Source organism: Bos javanicus, chromosome 7, assembly GCF_032452875.1.
Source record: "Bos javanicus breed banteng chromosome 7, ARS-OSU_banteng_1.0, whole genome shotgun sequence".
Taxonomy (NCBI): Eukaryota; Metazoa; Chordata; class Mammalia; order Artiodactyla; family Bovidae; genus Bos; species Bos javanicus.
Window position 1 is genome coordinate 17781754 of NC_083874.1, and position 24556 is coordinate 17806309.

Below are 24556 nucleotides of genomic sequence, written 5' to 3' on the forward strand. Positions count from 1 at the left end.
GCTAAGCAACAAATTTCCTGAATAAATCAACAAAAAAATTGTAAAGGAATTATCCTCCAATTAAAAATACATTTAAAAAATCATACCCCCCAAAAAAAGAAATTAAAAAATGAACAAACAAGCTTCCATCATATCTGAGTCATTAAACATTTTGGGTTGTTTGTTGCAGCATCTAGTATTACCTGATTAATTCAGGAGTGGATTGAATTTGGTGAGGGAGGGGAAGGGAAGCTTCAAACCTGCCTTGCTGGAGTCAGTGGGGGCATGGAGGTGATTTTTACTGAGATGGGGATGTCGGTTTGGGGTAAGATTAGGGCAGATGTAAGAGACAGAGGTTTGATCCCCGGGTCAGGAGGATCCCCTGGACGAGGAGCCTGATGGGCTACAGTCCATAGCGTCACAAAGAGTGGGACATGACTGAGTGACTGAGCACACAACACAGGGGTCCCCAACCTCCGGGCACAGACTGGTACCTCCTGTCAGATCAGTGGAAGCATTAGATTAGAAATAAAGTGCACAATAAATGTAATGCCCTTGAGTCATTCTGAAATCAGCCCTCCCCGCTCTCCCTCTATCCCCACCCCCAACCCAATCCACGGGAAAATTGTCTTCCATGAAACCAGTCCCTGGTTTCCAAAAATGTTGGGAACCGCCAGCCTGAAGTTCTTTGTTGTGGGGGTTCATCCTGCACACCTAGCCTCCATTCACTAGGTGTCAGTAGCATCCTCCCAGTTACGTCCACCGAGAAGGTCTCTAGACATTGTGCAATGGCCGCTGCTCAGAACCACTGGGTTGGGATCTGGGGAGCTAGGACAGCCTGTGGATACCAGAGTGGAGACTTCCAGGCAGCGGATGGTTCTGTAATTCTGGCACTCAGGCAGCATGGGGGAGGGTGAGCTCTCCCCTCCCCACCCTGTCCCAGGAACAATGGGTTGAAGTGAGAGGAGGGACCCAGGACCAGGATGGGGTCAGTCACAGGCCCAAGGAAGAGAATGGTCCAGGAGAAGAACAAACGTGGCAGGTGGGCAGGCTGTTGAGATCAGCCATCAGTTTCAGAAGCATCAGATGCTTTGGGGAGCCATTGAGCTGGGGTAGGGGGATTGTAGGGGTGGGGTGGGGTGGAGGGGAATGTTAGTCATTCAGTCATGTCTGACTTTTTGCGATCTCATGAACTGTAGCCCACCAGGCTCCTCTGCCCATGGAATTCTCCAGGCAAGGATATTGGAGTGGGTTGTCATTCCTTCTCCAGGGGATCTTCCCATTCCAGGGATTGATTCCAGGTCTCCTGCAATTGAGTGGGGGAGGGGCATTTAAATGGGTTGTCAGCAATGACAAAGATATTGTGCATTCACTTTTTTTTATCCCCCTATTTGGCCTTGCTGCATAGCAGGTGGGATCCTAGTTCTCCAACCAGGAATCGAACCTGGGCCCCCTGCAGTGGGAGCTGAGTCTTAACCACTGAACCACCAGGGAAGTCTCTGTGTATTCACTTTTATTGACATGGAAAGAGTCCCATGGTGCAATTTTTAAAAAATATTTCATTTATTTATTTTTGGCTGTGCTGGGTCTTTGGTGCTGCATATGGGCTTTCTCTAGTCGCATTGAGTGGGGGCTACTTTCTAGTTGGGCCAGGCAGGCTTCTCATTGAGGTGGCTTCTCTTGTTGCAGAACACAGGTTCTAGAGTCCAGGCTTCAGTAGTTGTGGTGCACAGGCTTGGTTGCTCTGCAGCATGTGGGATCTTCCCAGACCAGGGATTGAACTGGTGTGTTTCCAGCACTGGCAGGCAGACTCTTAACCACTGGACCACCAGGGAAGCCCCCCATGGTGTAATTTTAAAAGCTTTTGGAGTATATGAAAATTCCAGTAGTCAGGACTTTGAGCTTCTACTGCAGAGGGCATGGGTTTGATCCCTGGTTGGGAAACTAAGACCCCATATGCCTGTGCTGTTTTCTATTTCTGTGAGTCTATTTCTGTTTTGTAAATAAGTTCATTTTTATCGTTTTGTAAATAAGTTCATTTTTATCGTTTTTTTTTTTTTTTTTTAGATTCCACATGTAAGTGATGTTTTATGGTACTTGTCTTTATCTGTTTGGCTTACTTCACTTAGTATGCTGCTGCTAAGTTGCTTCAGTCGTGTCCAACTCTGTGTGACCCCATAGACGGCAGCCCACCAGGCTCCCCTGTCCCTGGGATTCTCCAGGCAAGAACACTGGAGTGGGTTGCCATTTCCCTCTCCAATGCATGAAAGTGAAAAGTGAAAGTGAAGTTGCTCAGTTGTGTCCGACTCTTAGTGACCCCATGGACTGCAGCCCGCAGGCTCCTCCATCCATGGGATTTTCCAGGCAAGAATACTGGAGTGGGGTGCCATTGCCTTCACCATCATTTAGTATAATAATCTCTAATTCCATCCATGGGAATTAGATGTAATCCATCCATGTTGCTACACATGGGATTATTTCATTATTTTTTACAGCTAAGTACTATTCCATTATATATATATACCGCATCTTCTTTATCCATTCGTTATGGGCACTTAAGTTGCTTCCATGTTTTGGCTATTGTAAATAGTGCTGCTGTGAACATTGAGGCACATGTATCTTTTCAAATTAAGTTTTTCTAGATGGCTTCAATTTTTAAACTGGAAAGTATTCAGTTATTATTATTATTTTTGGCCTGTGACATGTGGGGTCTTAGTTCCCCAAACAGGGATTGAACTCGTGCACTCTGCATTGGAAGTGTGGAGTCTAAACATTGGACCACCAGGGAAGTCTCCAGTCATTGTTCAGTGGTAATTATTAACAGTTAAGGGGTGGTAGGGTAGGGGAGAGAGTCCTGGGTTCAGTCTCTACCCTACTACTTATTTCCTGAGACCTTGGATGAGGATCTGAAAGTTTCGTAAGTGCATTCTCCTCACCTGACAAATGGGGAGAATCTTCTTCTGGAGGCAAGTAATTAGGTATTGATACTTCATAAAAGTCTCTCTGTTACTTCACTGCCTATACACACACACACACACACATACATGCATGCACACACATACACACATGCACGCACACACACACACACACAAACCCTCAAGAAATGCAATCCATCTGGTAGACCAAGCCTGTAAATTTCAATATTCATGAAACTGCTGCTGTTAAGTCACTTCAGTCGTGTCCGACTCTGTGCGACCCCATAGACGGCAGCCGACCAGGCTTCCCCGTCCCTGGGATTCTCCAGGCAAGAACACTAGAGTGGGTTGCCATTTCCTTCTCCAATGCAGGAAAGTGAAAAGTGAAAGTGAAGTTGCTCAGTCGTGTCCAACTCATAGCGACCCCATGGACTGCAGCCTACCAGGCTCCTCCATCCATGGGATTTTCCAGGCAGGAGTGCTGGAGTAGGGTGCCATTGCCTTCATGAAAAGAGCACAACAAAAAGTGGTGGGAAACCATGAGGTTTTCTAAACTTTAGTCATGCAAATGTGTGCCAGCTATACAATCATGAATAATTTTACTGTAAATCCCCTCATTTAAGACATTCAAATATACATTTAGTTTAAAATAGAAACTTTAAATGACTGCCATACATGGAAAAATGGAATGACATACCAGAAATAGATGGAAACTGAATTTAAAAAAATACAGTGAAAGCAAAACACTGTTTTTAAGTGGAGAGAGAGGAGACTGTCTTCTCCGTATGTTCCTGGTAAGCTGTCCTGGAAAATCACAGCGTGAATGCCTCAGACTACCAGTGGAACCATCAGCTAAGCCCACTATACCCTGACCCATTAAAAAAATATGTATTTATTTGGCTGTGCGGGGTCTTAGTTGTGCTGTGCAGGATCTGTTAGCTGTGGCATGTGAACTCTTAGTTGTGGTGTGTGGGATCTAGTTCCCTGACCAGGGATCAAACTCAGACCCCCTGCATTGGGAGTGTGGGAGTGGCCATTGGACCACCAGGGAAGTCCCACCTGACCCATTTCTGCTATGAACCCAGGACTCCATCACCCAAAGACCACAACAATGTACACCCCTATTTTCTTTTATCTTCTTTCTTCCTTGTTCAGCTTGGTTTAATATCAACTCTATTGACATGTAATGTCCAATTCATAAAATGTATCCATTTTAAGGCTTTGGGCTTAGTCATCTCTGACTTTTTGAGACCCCATGAACTGTAGCCCACCAGGCTCAGGCTCCTCTGTCCATGGGATTTTTTTCCAGGCAAGAACACTGGAGCACATTGCCACTTCCTCCTCCAGGGGATTTTCACCACCCAGGGCTCAAACCAGTGTCTCCTGAGTCTCCTGCATCTCAGGCGGATTCTTTACCGCTGAGCTATCAGGGAGGCCCCAGGTGGCTTAGTGGTAAAGAATCCGCCTGCCAATGCAGGAGATGCAAGAGACATGGGTTAGATCCCTGGGTTGGAAAGATCCCCTGGAATAGGAAATGGCAACATGGTCCAGTATCTTGCCTGGGAAAAAATCCCATGGATGGAGGAGCCTGGCCAGCTATAGTCCGTGGAGTTGCAGAGAATCAGACACTACTGAGCACACTTTAAGCATATAGTTTGATGAGTTTTGACAAACCCACAGTGTCTCCACTTCCCCAGTCAACACGGAGAACCTTTCCATCACCCAAGAAAGATTGCCCTGGGTCCCTTTGCAGTAACCCCGTCCTATCCTCATCTACAAATGACCATTTATCCAATTTTCTGTCACTCAGGATTAGATTTCCCTTTATTAGAATGTCATGTAGATGGAACCATATAATAAGCAGTCTTTTGTGACTGGTTTCTTTCATTAATGTAGTGTTTTTGAGAGTGACTGGTGTCGTTGTGTATATTCATTGATTCATTCGTTCCTTTCAAGGCTGAATAATATTCCGTTGTGTGGATGTACCAGAGTTGATCTGTTAATCCCTACCTCCTAACGTATCCCTCTCCCAGCCGCCCGCCCCACCCCTGCTTTCCCATAGTTTTTTTCTATGTCGGTAAGTCTGTTTTTGTTTTGTAAATAAGTTAACTATGTATCTTTTTTTTTTCAGATTCCACATATAAATGATATGGTAGGCTGTTTGTCTTTGATCATCTCTAGTTTCATCCATGTTGATGCAGCAGGTGGCAATATTTTCACTCCTTCCCTTTTTAGTGTCTCTTGAACCCGCTCTAACCAGACTTTCCCCCCACAACTCCACTGAGACACAAATGGGTGAGGTCACCAGTGACTTTCAAATGGCCAGATCTGATGGCCAGTTTCTTTTGATGGGTCTTGGTTATGGTCCCTGGGATCTTCATTGACATTTGGAATCTTTCGGTGTGGTGTATGAACTCTCTAGTTCTGGTACGATGACTCAGTTGCCCTGAGGCTTGTGGGATTGAACCCTGGGCTTCAGCAGTGGAAGAGCGGAGTCCTAACCACTGGACTACCAAGGAATGCCCCTAATTTGTCAACTTAAAATACTTTTCATGTTGAAACATTTCTATTGTAACAGAAAAGTTGCAAGACAAATCCCATGAACTGCCATCTATCGTTTACCCAAATTTACCAATCACTAATATTTTGTCATATTGCCTGCCAGTGTCTGACTCTGTGTGACCTCATGGACTGCAGCCTGTCAGGCTCCTTTGTCCATGGGAATTCTCCAGGCAAGAGTACTAAGTGGGTTGTTGTGCCTTCTTCCCTTCCTGACCCAGGGATTGAACCCACATCTCTTATGTCTCCTGCATTGGCATGCGGGTTCTTTACCACTAGTTTCACCTAGGAAGCCCAGGATACTCTCTTAGGTAACCGTGATTCATTTATCGAATTCCGAAAATTTCTATCTATTTAATATTATTGTCTAATAAACAGTCCATATTCAAAGACCTGGGAAATCTGGGAAAGATTGAGGTCAGAAGGAGAAGAGGGTGACAGAGGATGAAATGGTTGGATGGCATCACTGACTCAATGGACATGAGTTTGAGCAAACGCCAGGAGACAGTGAATGACAGTCCATGGGGTTGCAAAGATTTGGACATGACAGAGTGAGCAACAACAATTTTAAAGTTCATCAATTGCCCAATCATGTCTTTCAGAGCCTTGCGTATTTTCAGATTTAAAATTTTTGCCCTTCTGTGCCTGTAACCATGATTTACTTAAGCATCATCTTTAAATTAAACTCACTTTTCAAAAACATGATCCCATACATTTATTTCAGGAGGCAATTGTACATTGCACCCCTAAATAGAAAGCCAGAAAAGTAAGCAAGTAGACAGCAACTCTAGGACTTCCCTGGTGGTCCTGTAGTTAAGAATCTACCTGCTGATACTATATCTTTCTACTTCTCTGTATATTCAGTCTATTCATTTTTGAGTGTTTGATATTGGAACTCCAACCAGAAGTCTTAATTTATCTACTTAAAAAAATTATAAGATATAGTGGAACAGTATGTGACCTTGTTCTGTATTTTCTAAGTCTCCTTAAATGTGTTATTGTACTTTCATAATTAAAAAAAAAATCCACCTGCCACTGCAGGGGTTCGATGCCTGCTGGTCTGGGAAGATTCCACAAGCCATGGGACAGCTAAGTCTGTGTGCCACAAGTACTGAGCCCAACAAGAGAAGCCACCACGATGGGAAGCCTGTGCCCCACACCTGGAGTGTAGCGCCCTCTTGCCGCAACTAGAGAAAGCCCATGCGGCGGCGAAGACCCAGCACAGCCAAAAAGAAAGAAAGAAAGAAAACAACTCTAAAACCTTATACTGGTGTATATGCACGTATACACAGACACACAGACACACACACACACACCCACACACACACACACCCCTCCAGAAAGGGAAGTTAAAGGTCAAAATGCTAATAATGCTGAGAGTATATCTGGGTGGAAGATTCCCCGTATTTTCTTCTATTTTTAAATTTTTAATAAGAAGTGGCTTTTCTTTTAAAAATCTGTACTGTTAAAATCTGTCTTAGCAATTTAAAATGCACCGATTTCCACTAGTTATTAGAGAAATGCAAGTCAAAACTACAATATCACCTCACACCAACCGGAATGGCTATCATAAAGTTCACAAACAGTAAATGCCAGAGAGGCTATAGAGAAAAGGGCAACCTCCTGCACTGTTGGTGGGAATGTAAATAGGTGCAGCCACTGTGGAGAACAGTATGGTGCTCCTCAAAAAACTAAAAATAGAGCTGCCACATTCCCACTCCTGGTCATATACCTGGAGAAAACCATACTTTGAAAGATACACGCACTGCAATGTTCATTGCAGCACTGTTTACAGTAGCCAGGGCATGGAAGCAACCTAAATGCCCATCTATAGATGAATACATAAAGAAGATGTGGCACATACAGTGGAATATTACTCCGCCATGAAAAAGAATGAAATAATGCCATTTGTAGCAACATGGACGGACTTAGAGATTGTCATATTGAGTGAAGTAAGTCAGACAGAGAAGGAGAAATATCACATGACATCCCTTGTATGTGGAATCTAAAAAGAAATGATACAAATGAAACTTACTTTCAAAACATAAACAGACTGATAGAGAACGAACTTATGGTTGCAGGGGTGGTGGGGGAAGGACGGTGCGAAGGGATAGTTAGGGAGTTTGGGATGGACGTGTACACACTGCTAATATTTAAAATGGATAACCAACGAGGACTTGCTGTATAGCACAGGGAACTCTGCTCAATGTTATATGGCAGCCTGGATGGGAGAGGAGTCTGGGGGGAGAATGGATACATGTATACATATGGCTGAGTCCCTTTGCTGTTTATCTAAAACTGTCACAACATTGTTAATCAGCTGTGAACGGGAACGTGAACGTGAAGTCACTCAGTCGTGTCCAGCTCTTTGCGACCCCATGGACTGTAGCCTACCAGGCTCCTCTGTCCATGGGATTTTCCAGGCAATAGTACTGGAGTGGATTGCCATTTCCTTCTCCAAGGGATCTTCCCAACCCAGGGATCGAACCCAGGTCTCCCACATCGTAGACAGACGCTTTACCGTCTGAGCCACCAGCAAAGTCCCACAATACAAAATAAAAAGTTTTTTAAAAACACACAATAAAAATACATGGGTACAGCTATTGTTTAAAATATGAAACAAAGTAACTTCCTTGTTCAGAAAATGGACACCTGAAACTTAGTTTTAATTAAATAAAGTCAGTGGTGGAAATCAGAAAAATAAAATAAACTGCACTGATTTCAGTTTTCCTCATTGTGAGCTCTTGGTCAAGCCTTGTATGTGCCATATTTTTAAAAAGAAACTAATTGTTAAAAAGGACATCAAAACAACAGCAAAAAAAGCTTACACTAAGATAGACATGTTAATTATCTGAGTGACGGTGTTGGTTTCACAAATGTGTATACATACGTCAAGACAATACCCAGTTATGTATTTTAAATGCGTGCAGTTTATCATATTCAATTATACTTCAATCCAGCTGTTTTTCAAAAACTGAAGTATAGTTGATTTAAAATGTTTTGTTAATTTTAGATGTATAGCACAACGACTCAGATATATATGTATATAAAGAATCTGAAAAAATTCAAAATACTACAAAATATTGAGTAGAGTTCCTTGTGCTATAGAGCAGGACCTTGTTTATTTTCTATGTAGTAATGTGTATCTGTTAATCCTGGCCTCCTAGTTTATCCTTCCTCCCAACCTTCCCCTGGAGATGGATGGTGGGGATGGTTGTCCAACAATATAAATGTGCTTAATGCCACTGAACTCTGCACCTGAAAATGGTCAAGATGGCAAGTTTTATGTTCTGTGTGTTTTCCCATGGTTAAAAGTAAAACTACGGACTTCCCTGCGGGTCCAGTGGCTGAGACTCTGAGCTCCCAATGCAGGGGGCCTGGGTTCAATCCCTGATCAGGGAGCTGTATCCCACATGCCACAGGTAAAACCCAGCACAGCCAAATAAATAAATAATTTTAAAAAGTAAAAATAAAATAATTATAGTGAAGAAGGCTTCAAAATATCACAGGCTGTTAATGGCATTTTAAGTGAAGAAATTAGAAACAAACATACAATAGCACCAACATCTTTGTTGAAAATAAATAATATGAATGATTGTTTCAGGTAAAAATGCCCTAACAGTTAACTCTGGACTGTAAGCTTATCGGCCAGTTTCATTTTCTCTTGGCCACTTGTGTTTTTCTGTAACATACATCAGACCTTTGCCTGGGTGAGCAGAGATGGGGAAGGGTCACGGCTCATCGTCAGCCTTCTTGATGGACACCCCACTGGCGTCTACCTCCCACCCTTACAAGCCCCACAGCAGCTGACCTGAGGTGGGATGCCAATGTCGTCATGGACAGAGTCCCATCCACAGCTTCATGAGGTCCCTATGATGGTGAATGAGGGATGAATGAGGTCCCCATTCCGACCCCTCCTATGATCTCAAGTCCACCCTCATCCCCAAACCTGTCTCAACATTGTCATCAAACTCACCCCAACACTGTTCCTGTCCTCACCTGTATGTCCATTCCCAGTGCCTTCCGTCTCCAGCACTGCCTTTAGCCTCATCTCAATCCCAACTGGGCCTCCAGCCTCACTCCATAGTTATCCCCAGGCCAGTTCCCCACCCTCTATCCATTCTCACCCCCAATTCCATCCTCACATCCATCTCAACCCCAGTTTAGTTCAGCCCCAGGCCCCCAATCCTGAGATCCCTCTGTGGTGAGTAGATGACTTGTTGTCATTTAGTTGCTCAACCCTGTCTGGCTCTTTTGTGACCCCATGGCCTGTCACCCACCTGTATGACTGTAGGGTCCTCTGTCTGTGGGATTTCCCAGGTAAGAGTACGGGAGTGGGTTGCCATTTCTTTCTCCGGGGCTTCTTTTCAACCCAGAGATGGAACCTGAGTCTCCTGCAGTGCAGGTGGATTCTTTACCCCTGAGCCACCTGGGAAGTCCAAGTAGATGATTAATTCCCTCCAAGTGTCCACATCCTTGTTACTTAAACTTGGCAATATGTTACTTTCCATGGCAAAGTGTTAGTGTTAGTCACTCAGTCCTGTCTGACTCTTTTGTAACCCCATGGATTGTAGCCCGCCAGCCTCCTCTGTCCATGGGATTATCCAGGCAAGAGTACTAGAGTGTGTTGCCATGCCCTCCTCCAAGGAATCTTCCCATCCCTGGGATTGAACCTGGGTCTCCTGCATTGCAGGCAGATTCTTCACCTTCTGAGCCACCAAGGAAGCCCTTCCATGGCAAAGGTGTCATTGAATTAAAGATCCTTAATTCAAGGATTGAATTGAGAGAAGATTGTGTTACATAGTGGATCCAGTCTTCACAAGAGTCTTTATAAGAAATTCCAAATCTGAGAAAAGGGGGTAAGATGGAGTAAAATGATGACCTCCAAAGAGGGGATGATGTGCTTTGAAGATGGAAGAAGGGGCCATGAACCAGGGATGCAGGTGGTCCCTGCTGCTGCTAAGCTGCCAAGTCACTTCAGTCGTGTCCAACTCTGTGCGACCCCATAGATGGCAGCCCACCAGGCTCCCCCATCCTTGGGATTCTCCAGGCAAGAACACTGGAGTGGGTTGCCATTTCCTTCTCCAATGCATGAAAGTGAAAAGTGAAAGTGAAGTTGCTCAGTCATGTCTGACCCTCAGTGACCCCATAGACTGCAGCCTTCCAGGCTCCTCTGTCCATGGGATTTTCCAGGCAAGAGTACTGGAGTGGGATGCCATTGCCTTCTCCGGCAGGTCGCCCCTAGAAACTAGGAAAATCTAGAGTTTGGACTCTCCCGTGGAGCCTCTGGAAGGAGACAGCTCTGCCCACAGTTGGATTTTCGCCCCATAAGACTCCTTTTGAATTCCTCCTCTCTAGCACCGTAGAATAGTAAAGGTGTATTGTCTCAAGCTGCTGTTTGTGCTAATTCATTGCATGCCCACGGAGACCTGTCACCTCTCCACCCAGGCTCTGGCACTTCACACACCTGCCATCTGGCAGAAGGCGAGCACCACCCTGCAGCACCCACACAGCTGTCTCACCATCCTGTTGCCCCAGTCTGTGTGTGGAGGCAATTTTCCCAACCCCACGCTGGTCTGTGCGTAGGCACCTCTCATCACCTGCCTTCTGGCTGTTAAACCTTGACCAAGATTCAGGAGAACCAGATCCTGACAACTATGCCTGGCCCAGATTTGACTAGGGAGGGACGCGGGAGGCTATCTGCTTCCAACTGGGCTTGGGGAGGCTGGGGTGATGGCGACGGTGGTGGGCTATGGCTACAGTTTGGTTGTTGCTGATCTGGTAGACAGCCAAGCCAAGCTTTGAATCCAGGCTCTGGAAACTTTTGTCACCTCTAAATGTGACATCTTTTCCATCCCTTCAGAGGATTTTGAAGGTGGTGGTGTTCCTGGCAGAGTGTGAACATGGAAGTCTTTGACATCTTGTCGATGATGGTGATGATGGAAATGGTGATGGTAGTGGTGCTAATGGTGATGTGTGGAAAATTCCTAAAGAGACGGGACTATCAGACCACCTTATCTATCTCCTGAGAAACCTGTATGCAGGACAAGAAGCAACAGTTAGAACCTTGCATGAAGCAACTGACTGGTTCAAAATTGGGAAAGGAGGACAGCAAGGCTGCATATTGTCACCCTGTTTAACTTATATGCAGAGTACATCATGTGGAATGCTGGGCTAGATCACTCACAAGCTGGAAGAAATATCAACAACCTCCGATATGTAGATGATGCCACTCTAATGACAGAAAGTGAAGAGAAACTAAAGAGCCTCTTTTTTTTTTTTTTTTACCTTTTAAAATTTATTTGGCCATGCTGGGTCTTTGCTTATGTGAAGTGTGAGTGTGAAAGTCGTTCAGTTGTGTCTGACTCTTTGCGACCCCATAGACTATAGCCTGACAAGCTTCTCTGTCCCTGGAATTGTCCAGACAAGAATACTGGAGTGGGTAGACGGTCCCTTCTCCAGAGGATCTTCTCAACCCAGGGATCGAATCCAGGTCTCCCACATTGCAGTGGGATTCTTTACCATCTGAGCTACCAGGGAAGCCCTTGGTTGCAGCACTTGGGATATAGTTCCCTGACCAGAGATTGAACCTGGGCCCCCTACGTTAAGAGAATGGAGTCTTAACCACTGGACCACCAGGGACGTCCCTAAAGAGCCTCTTGATGAAGGTGAAAGAGGGGATTGAAAAAGCTGGCTTAAAATTCAGCATTTAAAACTAAGATTATGGTATCTGGTCCCATTACTTCGTGGCAAATAGATAGGGAAAAAGTGGAAACAGTGACAGATTTTATTTTCTTGGGCTCCAAAATCACTGTGGATGGTGACTGCAGCCATGAAATTAAAAGATGCTTGCTCCTTGGATGAAAAACTATGACAAACCTAGACAGCATATTAAAAAGCAGAGATGTCACTTTGCTGACAAAGGGCCATATGGTCAAAACTGTGTTTTTTCCAGTAGTCATGTATGGATGTGAGAGTTGGACCATAAAGAAGGCTGAGTGCCAAAGAATTGATGCTTTTGAACTGTGGTGCTGGAGAGGCCTCTTGAAAGTCCTTTGGAAAGCAAGGGGATCAAACCAGGAAATCCTAAAGGAAATCAACCCTGAATATTCACTGGAAGGACTGATGTTGAAGCTGAAGCTCCAATCCTTTGGCCACCTGGTGCAAAGAGCTGACTCATTGGAAAAGACCCTGATGCTGGGAAAGATTGAAGGCGGGAGGAGAAGGGGACGACAGAGGATGAGATGGTTGGATGGTGTCACTGACTCAATGGACATGAATTTGAGCAAACTCTGGAAGATAGTGAAGGACAGGGAAGTCTGGCATGCTTCAGTCCATGGGGTTGCAGGGAGTCGGACACGACTGAGTGATTGAACAGCAAAAACAGGTGATGATGGTGATGGTGGTTGTGGTGATGGTGGTATAATAGCCTCTTTTAGTTCAGTGCCAGCTCTGGGCTGAACCATAAGCATACATACACAACTCAATAGTTCCCAAGTTTCTGACTTTACAGACGACCCTCAAGATTTTCCTATATCCACCCCCTCCCTAAACTCTTATTTACTTAAGGTATTTTGTCAAATAACATCCCTTTAAAAACCTAGATCAATTACTTTAAAATTGGGATTAAAAGACACTTACTCCTTGGAAGAAAAGTTATGACCAACCTAGACAGTATATTCAAAAGCAGAGACATTACTTTGCCAGCAAAGGTCTGTCTAGTCAAGGCTATGGTTTTTCCAGTGGTCATGTATGGATGTGAGAGTTGGACTGTGAAGAAGGCTGAGCGCCGAAGAATTGATGCTTCTGAACTGTGGTGTTGGAGAAGACTCTTGAGAGGCCCTTGGACTGCAAGGAGATCCAACCAGTCCATTCTGAAAGAGATCAGTCCTGGGTGTTCTTTGGAAGGGATGATGCTAAAGCTGAAACTCCAATACTTTGGCCACCTCATGCGAAGGGTTGACTCATTGGAAAAGACTCTGATGCTGGGAGGGATTGGGGCAGGAGGAGAAGGGGATGACAGAGGATGAGATGGCTGGATGACATCACTGACTCAATGGACGTGAGTTTGAGTGAACTCCGGGAGTTGGTGATGGACAGGGAGGCCTGGCGTGCTGCGATTCATGGGGCCGAAAAGAGTCGGACACAACTGAGCGACTGAACTGAACTGAACTGAATACATAACATGGAATGTACCATCTTAATTTTTTTTTAGCCACACCTTGCAGCATGCAGGATCTTAGTTCCCCAACCTGGGATGGAAACTGTGCTCTCTGTATTGGGAGTGCAGACTCTTAACCCCTGGACCATGAGGAAAGTCCCTGTCTTAACCGTTTTTGAGCCTAGGCTCAGTGGCATCAGGTAGCTTCACATGTTGGGCAACCATCCCCACCATTCATCTCCAGGACTTTATCTTCCCAAACTGAAACTCTGTGCTCATTAAATACCCACTCCCCACCCCACCCCCAGCCCCTGGCCCCCACTTCCTGTCTCTATGGTTTGAGGTCCTCTAGGGACCTCCTGTGAGTAGGATCAGGCAGTATTTGTCCTTTTGTGACAGGCTTCTCTCGATGAGCATCATATCCTCAGAGTTCATCCATATTGTAGCAGGTGTCAGAATCTTCTTCTTTTTTAACATTGAATAATATCCCTTTGCTTGGGTGGACCACATTTTGTTGAGCTATTCATCCACCAATGAAAACCCCAAACCAGTTACTTAAAAAACTCTTTATATTGGAATAATTGTACACTCACAAGAAGTTGCAAAAAGTGTACAGACAGATCTGTATCCTTCTATCATATTTCTCCAATTTCTCTTACCTGGGTTACATATTATATAATGTTACAATTTCAAAACCAAGTAACTTATGTCAGTGTGATTTGTAGGCCTTATTCAGATGTCAACAGTTTGTCATTATTCATGTCTATGTGTCTATCATATCTGTCTATGCAGGTTTTTTTCACCTGTATAGATTTTTGTAACTACCGCAAGAATGATAAGGCTTCAGTAAGTTTATTTTTAAAAAGAAACTTTGTAAGAACTCTGCCATGAATGGAAAGTGGCTATGAGCAGCTAGAAGACAAACTTACTTTAAAATAAAGTAAATAATGTCTAGATGGTCTAGCTGGATACTGTTGCCTGCTGAAGGCAGGCAAACAGTACTTTGTGTTTATCAAACAAAGGGATTAAATGTTGAGGCATAAACATATATTAGCATCAACTGAGCCCCTCTTTTGTAACTATTGAGAATTGAAAAGAGTAAATAGATTTCTCGCCACACAGCTAAGTGAATGCAGGTCCACCTCACCAAAAAATGTTCTCCTTAAGGAAATGCTGTATCAGCTTATTAAATCTTCACAGAATCCCTAAGAGGGAAGTACTATTATTTCTCATCTCACAGGTGAGAAAACTGAGGCTCAAAGAAGTGAATTCACTTGCCCATGGTCACACAGCTTAGGAATGGGAGGAACTCAGAATTCAAACTCAAGTCTGTCTGACTCTCAAACCAGAGGTTTCCACAGCCCTGGAAAGTCAGGACTGGGAACCCCAGGCCTGGAACTCCACAGTCCCCTCCCATTCATTGGAAACTCAGACCCTCCAGGTATCTGCGGTCTTGTCTGCCCAAGAGAAATGGTTTCAATCCAGCCCAGTCTCCCATAGCCCAGACAGGAAGACTGGGACCCTCAAAGGAGGTCATATCACCAAAGGCCCCTGAGGGAGCTGAGTAGAGTCCGTGGGGGCAGATGTGCAGCTCTTGGCCTGGATTTGGGAGGCTGTGATATGTAGCTTAAAGGCAGCATCTGGGTAGAAGCTTGGAGTCAGGAGCCTGCTTATGTGCACATCTTGGTGTCCTCACCTTGCATGCTCTATGCAAAGGACTGCCCTCTGCCTCACTTTGCCCATCTGTAAAGTGAGGATGGTGATCTAACATCACCAGTATTTAAAATTACTGTTCCAAGGAACAGTCTCCCTAACTCCCACTCCTAGGGAGCAGGGAAGGGAGGCCCCCTTTCCCACTCTCCCTTGCCCTCCCTGGATGGTGCCAGCCCCTCTGCTTATGCCCAGGGCAGCTGCCACCACCTCACAGGCAGGCTGTCCCTGGTGCAACCAGGGAGCCGTCCAGCAGGTTTTTCCTCCTCTCGACCTGCCTGCCGCAGGGCACTCCGCCATCCTCTCCCTGCCTTGGCTGGGCCTGTCCCTCTGTAGGCTCAGATGCTGCTCTCTGCCAGACACAGCCAGCGGGCGGCAGGTGAGGTGTCGAGATGCCTAGCGTCTTCGCTTACCAGAGCTCCGAGGTGGACTGGTGTGAGCCCAACTTCCAGTACTCACAGCTGGTGGCCGAATTCTACAACACGGTGAGGGGCTGGGTGGGAGGGCTGGCAGGACAGAGTCTCAGCTAACAGGGGTTCAAGCCCCAGCTCTTCCACCTCCTTGCTGGGAAATCCTGCTCCAGTGGCCCGCCTCTCTGGGCCTCGGTTTGCTCATCTGTTAGGCAAGGCTTGCCTTGCTGGGTTTCATTCACTAGACTGTCTCTGTTTGGCATGAGCCTCGCAATAGTGACCTGAAAAAGAGTCCTCTCTGCCCTCCTGGAATGGAGGATACAGAGGCTACTCCAGGCATTCATAAGCCAGGGTGATGCTGCTGTAAAGGGAGGTGCAAAGGCAGCTTCAGAGAAGCCAAGAGGTGGCTTCTGAGCCAGTGGTGGAGGGGTGGATCAGGGAGGACTTCCTGGAGTAGGTGGTTATGTCTACTTTATTCTCAGCTATACTCTCAGCCCAGGGTGATTAAATCATCTCGGTTTACTGGGACAGTCTTGGTTTCAGCACCATAAGTCTTGTGTCAGGAGACCCTTCAGTTTCAGGTATAACAGGATGACTGGTCATCCTTTCCCCAGCCCTTGCTATGGGGGCACAGGAAAAGAGCTCAAAAATCCTGTGTCAATGGATGTGTCAATGGCAGTGGCATTTAACTGAAGCTTGAAAGATGTGCGTGAGCAAAGACACGTGCAGCTATGCTGTCCTGTGCGGGCTGCTGGGGACATTTCCTGGAGTTCCCAGGATGGTGGGTAATGAGGAAACATCCTTTACTCTGTGCCCTGCACACAATACATGCTCAATAAATGATGAACATGCAATCTTGCACATAATGGCCTTTATTGAGCACTTACTGTGTGCCAGGCATCGTCCTAAATATTTTGCCTGAAAAACCCCATTTAATCTTCCCTGGGAATTAGGCACCACATATAAACATCCCCCAGAGGAGGGCATGGCAACCCACTCCAGTATTTTTGCCTGAAAAATCCCATGGACAGAAGATCGATGGGCTATAGTCCATGGGGTTGCAAAGAGTTGGACACGACTGAAGCAAATTAACATGCATGCGTAGTATATGGAGTTAGTTAATCCCATTTTCCAGGTGATGAAACAGGCATTCAGGGAGACTGAAGGATATGCCCAGGGTCACCCTGGTACTCAAATGTGGGATTTGAACTTGACACATCCAAGAGAGGCTTTGTTCTTGGAGAAGGGGAAGCTCAGTGCCACAATACCCAAGTTGCTCTGACTCTGTTACCTTTGACCTCAGCACTTTCCAAGCTGGAGCCTGAGAGTTTGAGAACCAAGGCATCCTTGCAGTTGCCCCAGAGTTTGAGATACTGGCCCTTCCTGGCCCTCAATGGCCTTTCCTTATAAAATGGGAGGGGGCTGAATATGCCAATGCCTAGAGGCAGAGAAGAGGGTTGGGGGTTCTGGAACCCTCCTCTCTGCATTCCACAGCGGTCCAGAAAGTTCCATCTCCAGCCCCACCCCACAGAAGGCATGGAGAGAGGGCTGGCTCAGGTGTGGGCTGCATCCGGATCTGTGTGCTCTTGTGTAAAATTCTGCTCCATGCTATCCTTCTGCAACCTGTCTTTTTTTTTTTTGCTGTGCCCTTGGGCTTGCAGGATCTTAGATCCTGGACCAGAGGTTGAACCGTACCTATTTGCAGTGGAAGCACAGTCCTAACCACTGGGCCCTCAGCCCGTCTCTAAATATGGAAAATTGAATAGCTTGTAGGTAACTTGCCAAGGCTGTAGGTCTAAAAACCGATTCTGGTCATGACACATATTCCGACAGATTTCTACATCATCAGCATCCAATACCTGCCTTTCCAGATACTTATCAGACAGAAACAGAAGTGTCACCAGACAGTATTCACCTCGGACATCTTTTTTGTTTTTTTCTTTTTTGGCTGTGCAGCTTGTGGGATCCTAGCTCCCTGATCCAGGGATCGAAAGCGGGCCCTGGCAGTGAAAGTGCCAAGTCCTAACCACTGGACCACTAGGGAATTCCCTGGGATGTCTTTTATTCTACTCAAAAGGCTTTGGCAAATAGATCAGGGCATGGGGAAATCGAATCTGAGTTGTTATAGAAGAGACTTTCTCCTCCAACACACTTCCGAGTTCCCTAACCCCATCACTTTAGCTAATAAGGCATATACTTCGGGGATCCACAAACTCCTTTTATATATACATAATTTTATGTATTATTTTTGGCTGTGGAGGCTTTTTAGTTGCGATGAGCAAGGACTACTTTCTAGTTGCGGTGCTCGAGCTTCTCATTGCAGTGGCTTCTCTCGTCGTGGAGCACGGACTCTAGGGCACACAGGCTTGAGTAGTTGTGGCTCATGGGCTCAGTAGTTGCTCCAGAGCACAGGCTCAGTAGTTGTGGTGCACAGGCTTAGTTGTTCTGCAGCATGTGGGGTCTTCCCAGATCAGGGATCCAATCCATGTCTCCTGTATTGGCAGGCGGATTCTTTACCCCTGAGCCATCAGGGGAGCCCCCACAAACTCTTTTTGTGAAGACCAGATAGACAATGTTGTTTAGCTAAGTCATGTCCAACTCTTTGGCGACCCCATGGACTGCAGCCCACCAGGCTCCTCTGTGCATGAAATTTTCCAGGCAAGGATACTGGAGTGGGTTGCCATGCCCTCCTCCTGGGGATCTTCCCGACCCAGGGATCAAACCCAGGAATCAAATCCGTGTCTTCTGCATTGGCAGGCAGATTCTTTACCATCTGAGCTACCTGGAAAGCCCAAATAGACAGTAGTTTTGGATTTTGGGGAGCCACATGATCTCTTTCAAAACTACTCAATTCTGCCCTTGTAGCTAGAAATCAGCCAAGATGATATGTAAACAGAAGAGCATGGCTGAATGCCAATAAAACTTTATTCGTGGACACCAAAATGTGAATTTCAAGTAATTGTCACATGTCACAAGATATTGTCCTTGTTTTAATTTTTGAAACCTTTTTTTTTTCCTGGGATGTTCCCCAACCAAGAATGGAACCCTTGCCACCTGCAATGGAATCTGAGTCCTAACCACTGGACCACCAGAGAATTCCCTTTTTGTGACCTTTTAAAATTGTAAACATCATTCTTAGCACATGGGCCATACAAAAGACAGTGGGCTGGATTTGACTCAGGGAGCTGTAGTCTGCTTCCTGTTCATATAAGAAGTTTTTCTTTTGTAAAGCCCAAATTGAAGACAATTTATTTTTTTCTTTTTGGCCTCTCAAATCAGGAGTTAAAAATGAGTTTGTTTTTTTTTAATGAATGTGGGCACACTCACATTCTGTGGCCTCCTTCGAGCAAGTTGACAACTTGTGTCAAGATATCAATTTACAGGGACTTCTCTGGTGGTTCAGTAACTAAGACTCTGTGCCCCCAATGCAGGGGACCCAGGTTCGATTCCTGGTCCAGGAACTAGATCCCACATGCCACAACTAAAAGTTCAAATGCTGCAACTAAGACCTGGTGCAGCCAAATAAATCAATATTTAAAAAAGACATCAATTTACAAATAAACTTTACCCCTGACCCTGCCATTGTACCTCTAGGAACTTTCACCAAAGAGACAATCCCTATGGCTGGCAAAGTCTGTGTATAATGTCACCTCTGAGACATTTGCAATGGCAATAAATAAGTGAATAAAAAAGAAGCCATAGAAAATTCCCGGCAGTTTGGTGGTTAGGACTCTGCGCATTCACTGAAGAGTGAAGTGAAAGTGTTAGTTGCTCAGTGGTGTCAGACTCTTTGCGACCCCATGGACTGTAGCCTGCCAGACTCCTCTGTTCACGGGATTTCCCAAGCAAGAATACTGGAGTGGGTAGCCATTCCCTTCTCCAGAGGACCTTCCTGACCCAGGGATGGAACCGGGGTCTCCTGCATTGCAGGCAGATTCTTTACCATCTGAGTCACCAGGGAGGAGGACTTGGATTTAATGTCTGGTTGGAGAACTAAGATCCTGTAAACTGCACAGCCAAAAAAGAAAAAGAAACCATAACATTTTCACCAATCTGTGTAGTGCTGAATACATGTCAAAATACTAGGCAGCTATTTAAAAGCATGCTTTTGATCTAGGTATGTAAATGAAAGACGATGTAGAAGAAAAAAATTTTTTTTAGTATTTATTTATTTCTGGTTGCATCAGATCTTAGTTGTGCCCATAGGCTCATAGCTCAGTAATCGCAGCACTTGATCTTAGTTGCCCTTAGTATGTGAGATCTTAGTTCCCCAACCAGGGATTGAACCTACGTCCCCTGCGTTGGAAGGTGGATTCTTAACCACTGGACCACCAGGAAAAGCCCATGAAAGAAATTTTTAAATCCATTCACATGGATTTCATCACAATCCATTTAGGAGTCATAACTTGTAATTGGAAAACAGTGCTCTCTGAAGAATCTTTTGCTTTCTTGTTGATCTGCTGGAAAGGAGCTGTGAGCCTGGAGTTGGTAGAGGCAGGGCCCAGCTCAACACAGTCAGGGTATAGAAGAAGGATGTGCTGGAGGACTCGGCTCAGGTTTCTGGAGGCTTCATGGAGGAGGGCACCTAGGAGTTGGGTTTTGAAGGAAGAATAGGAGCTCACCAAGGCTGGTAGTAGTCTAGGAAAGGGAGCAGAAGAGAAGAAAATGATGTGCTAAGTCTTAGAAGTAAAAGAGGGACAACCAGTTTGGGAAGGTGTGTCTCTGTGCCCAAAATATGGGGCCAGGTAAAGATGAAGGTTTTTTAAAAAATTAATTAACAAATTTTATTTTTGGCTGTGCTGGGTCTTCGTTGCTGCTCGGGGTCTTTCTCTGGTTGCAGTGAGCGGAGGCTACTCTCGTTGCTGTGTGCGTGTGAAGGCTTCTCATTGTGGTCGCTCTTCTTCTTGCTGGGCACAGGCTCTAGGGCACTCAGGCTTCAGCAGTTGTGGCCCATGGGGCTTAGTTGCTCTGTGGCATGTGGAATCTTTGCGGACCAGGGATCTAACCCATGTCCCCTGCATTGGCAGGTGGATTCTTACCCACTGAGCCACCGGGGGAATGCATAGATGAAGCTTTCAATACTGAGTTGGAGTGTTTGAAATTTTTCCTGTATTCATCGATTGGCTCATTATGCATTCAGCAAAAATGCTGTAAACCAACTTGTGCTGGGTGATTCCAGGTCCCAGAGAGGCTTAGGGCCCCCAGGCTGTGGAGGGGGTGGTTCAGAATTAAGAGTGGACTCCTCCCAACCCCATGGTTAGCTCGTGACTAAGGGAGAAAGAGGGCTCCCGAAGTAATGGTGGGGAACCATGGGGTGGGGTGTGACACCTCCGTTTGGTGGGTGGGGGAGGGAACCTCGATGCTTAAGGAATAAGTTAATGTTCTCTAAAGTGGATGGGTCAAAGGAAACAGCATATGCCAAGGTCTTGAGGTGAGAGACAAGAACTGGTAGCTGGAAGCCAGCACCTAGGCTGCCTGCCTGAGGGGGTGGGACGGAAGGTGAGGAAAGGGGCTGGTGAGGTTTCCAGAGGCCAAGACAAGGCTGTCAGGCAGAGGAGTCCATGCGCCATTGTACGGGCACTGGGGAGCCATGGCAGACCTGGGAGCATGCGGGACTCCACACTGTGGGGGTGGCTGGGACACCTGATTGCGTTTCACAGTCTGGCCAGGAGTCTGGAAGTGTGGTGCAGCTGGAACAGAGCGTGGTGGGAGGGATTGGAATAGGATGAGCATGGTGCGTGGTGTGTGGGCCACCCCAGTCGATGCCTGTTTGCTTTGGCTTGGTGGCCTCCTTCTGGGCTGCTGTTAAGTTGGGAGAGTTTCAAGTGGTGTAGGGAGGTGTTTCAAGGTTCCCCAACCCTGACTTTAACTCCCAGAGGCAGCTGTGCTGCTGAAATTTCTTCCCTGGGATCCTGCCAAAGTTTCAGAAGCTCTGCATCCCATCCTCCCTAGAAAACTCCCTCTCAGATGATCAGATCCAGAGCAGTGGGATGGCGTGCCTGCTGTGGGGAGCTGCATGGGCAGGTGGGAATGAGTAGGGCGAGTCTGGTGGGGGGTGGGTATTGAACTGACAGGGTGATAAGAGCCAGGAGGTTGTCAGCTGCAGTGCCCACACCTCCATCAGCTTCCTCACCTCCTCTTCAGACAACCTTGGCATGGCTGGCCTCTGCAGTGTGCTAATAACTCCCATCTCTCTCTTCCCTGGATGCCTGTGACCCAGGCACAAGGCCTGCCCCTCTCTGAGCACCTGGCTGTGACTGACAGGTCCCATGAGCTCAAAACCACACCTCCTTCTTCTGCCTTTCTTCTCAACATTCACAGCACCAGCAATTTCTTTCCTTTTTTTTTTTTTGCTTCATTGCACATCTTGCAGGATCATATTAATAGTTTCAGGGACCAGGGATTGAACCTGTGCCCGGCAGTGAACGCGCTGAGTCCTAACCACTGGACCGCCAGGGAATTCCCACAGCAACAGCAATTAATTGCAGAGCACCTCTGGTATGCCAGGCCCAACAGAAACCAAGGAGGGCATGGTTCCTGCCCTCAGGGAGAGCAGATGCCATGAATAGGATAATTGCACACCTGAAACTGACGAGAACGCCCCTGCTACATCCCGGGCCCAGACTCGGTAGGTCCCTCTGGATCTCTCTTCTCCTTCGCAGAAACAGGCATTGGTGACCCCCCCACCCCCCACCGCTGGCCTCCTAGAGCTGATGCCGGGGTAGATTGAAACGCCCCCTTTATTTCCCTCTTCATTCATCGGAAACTGATGGAACCAGGCACTGCTCCAGCTCCAGGGACACAGTGGTGATCAAAGCAGACAGAAATGCCTGCTGTCATGGGGCTGGAATGGGTCCTCCCCAGTGGCTCAGCAGGTAAAGGACCTGCCTGCAATTCAGGAGACAGAGGAGATATGGGTTCAGTCTCTGGGTGGGGAAGATCTCCTGGAGGAGGAAATGGCAACCCATTCCAGTATTCTTGCCTGGAGAATCCCTTGGACAGAGGAGCCTGGTGGGCTCCAGTCCAGGGGGTCACAGAGAGTTGGACACGACCGAGTGTGCACGCACGGGCAGTGGGGTTGGTGTCCTGGGAGATGGAAGCACTAAACGAGACTGAAGGGTATAGGATGCCAGGTTGTGGTATGTGCTAGGGAAGAAAAACTCATTCATTCATTCCTCCTATTCAGCAGATATTAACCAAGTGCATGCATGGTGCTCAGTCATGTCTGACTCTTTGGGACCCCGTGGACTGTAGCCCGCCAGGTTCCTCTGTCTGTGGACTTTTCCAGGCAAGAAGACTGGAGTGAGTTGCCATTTCCTACTTTAGAGGACTGAGTTCCTATGCAACAAGGGGGTTTCTGTGGGGCGCTGGGGCTTCCCAGGTGGCTCGGTGGGTAAGGAATCTGCCTGAAGTGCAGGAGATGCAACCTACTCCAGGGTTTTTGCCTGGTCAATCCAAGGGATATATATATGGATAGATAGATACACACACAAAGAATATATTCACTTTCACTTTTCACTTTCATGCATTGGAGAAGGAAATGGCAACCCACTCCAGTGTTTTTGCCTGGAGAATCTCAGGGACGGGGGAGCCTGGTGGGCTGCCGTCTGTGGGGTCACACAGAATTGGACACGACTGAAGTGACTTAGCATAGCATAGCATAGCATATATACCTCACTACTTGTGGGATCTTAGCTACCCCGCTAGGGATCAAACCCAGGGCCCCAGCAGTGAGAATGCAGAGTCCTAACCACTGGATCACCAAGGAAATCCTTTTCTATGTTGTTTCCCATTATGGTTTATTATAGGGTATTGAGTATGGATCCCTGTGCTGAAAATAGGACCTCGTTGTTTATTTTATGTTCAGTACTCTTGCCTGGAGAATCCCATGGACGGAGGAGCCTGGTAGGCTGCAGTCCATGGGGTGGCTTAGAGTCGGACACGACTGAGCGACTTCACTTTCACTTTTCACTTTCATGCATTGGAGAAGGAAATGGCAACCGGCTCCAGTGTTCTTGCCTGGAGAATCCCAGGGACGGTGGCGCCTGATGGGCTGCTGTCTCTGGGGTTGCACAGAGTCGGACACGACTGAAGCAACTTAGCAGCAGCAGCAGCAGCAGTATGTATCTATTAATCTTACACTATAATTTATCCCTCCTGCCCCCCCAGCCATGTTTCTTGATTTAATTGATTCAACAAATTCTTCTGGAGTACCTACTGGGTGCCCAACTTTAAAGGCACTGGTGACACAGCTGAGGATAAAACAGGTGTTTTCTGTCTTCATGGAAGTCACAGTAGGTGAAGTCGTGCCTTGGAAAGAAGCATGTTTTTAAAAAATTTTTATTTATTTAGGCTGCTCTGGTCTTCATTGCTGCGCATGAGCTTTCTTTGGTGGTGATGAGCGGCGGGGGTGGGGGGCGTACTCTTCATCGTGGTGCACAGGTTTCTCGTTGCAGCGACTCCTCTTGTTACGGAGCACAGATTCTATAGCGTGGACTTCAGTAGTTGCGGCTCTGGGCTCAGTACTTGTGACTCGGACTTAGTTGCCCAGCGGCGTGTGGAATCCTCCCAGACCAGGGATCGAACCTGTGACCCCTGCATTGGGAGTGTAAGACTCTTAGCCACTGAACCACCAGGGAAGTCCCGGGGCTGTGGTTTTATCCCAGGATGGTGGGTAAATGAGAAAGGCTGAGATGAGGTGAGGCGTTAATTCAAGTCAGTCTCCTTCCTTCCTCCCTCTCCTCCTTCCCTTCCCCCATTTCGCTCCCTTTCCTCCTTCCAGCCCTAAGGAATTCAGCCACATCCACTTACCAGATGCCGTG

At 46.6% G+C, this 24556-nt stretch overlaps 1 protein-coding gene across 3 annotated transcripts in view; it reads left to right on the forward strand.

Moving 5' to 3' along the window:
• The window catches only part of ACER1 (alkaline ceramidase 1), a 56893-nt gene that overhangs the window by 14576 nt on the left and 17761 nt on the right, over positions 1-24556 (forward strand). The window contains exon 1 of one of the 3 annotated variants that reach the window (XM_061422471.1): positions 15626-15809. The exons of 1 other annotated variant lie outside the window; for it this stretch is intronic. In XM_061422471.1, coding sequence (XP_061278455.1) covers positions 15717-15809 — 93 coding nt within the window. In that variant the 5' untranslated portion in view covers positions 15626-15716. Of the gene's footprint in view, positions 1-15625; positions 15810-24556 lie in introns of those variants that run through there. One more of the 3 variants, XM_061422473.1, reaches the window with a different exon arrangement.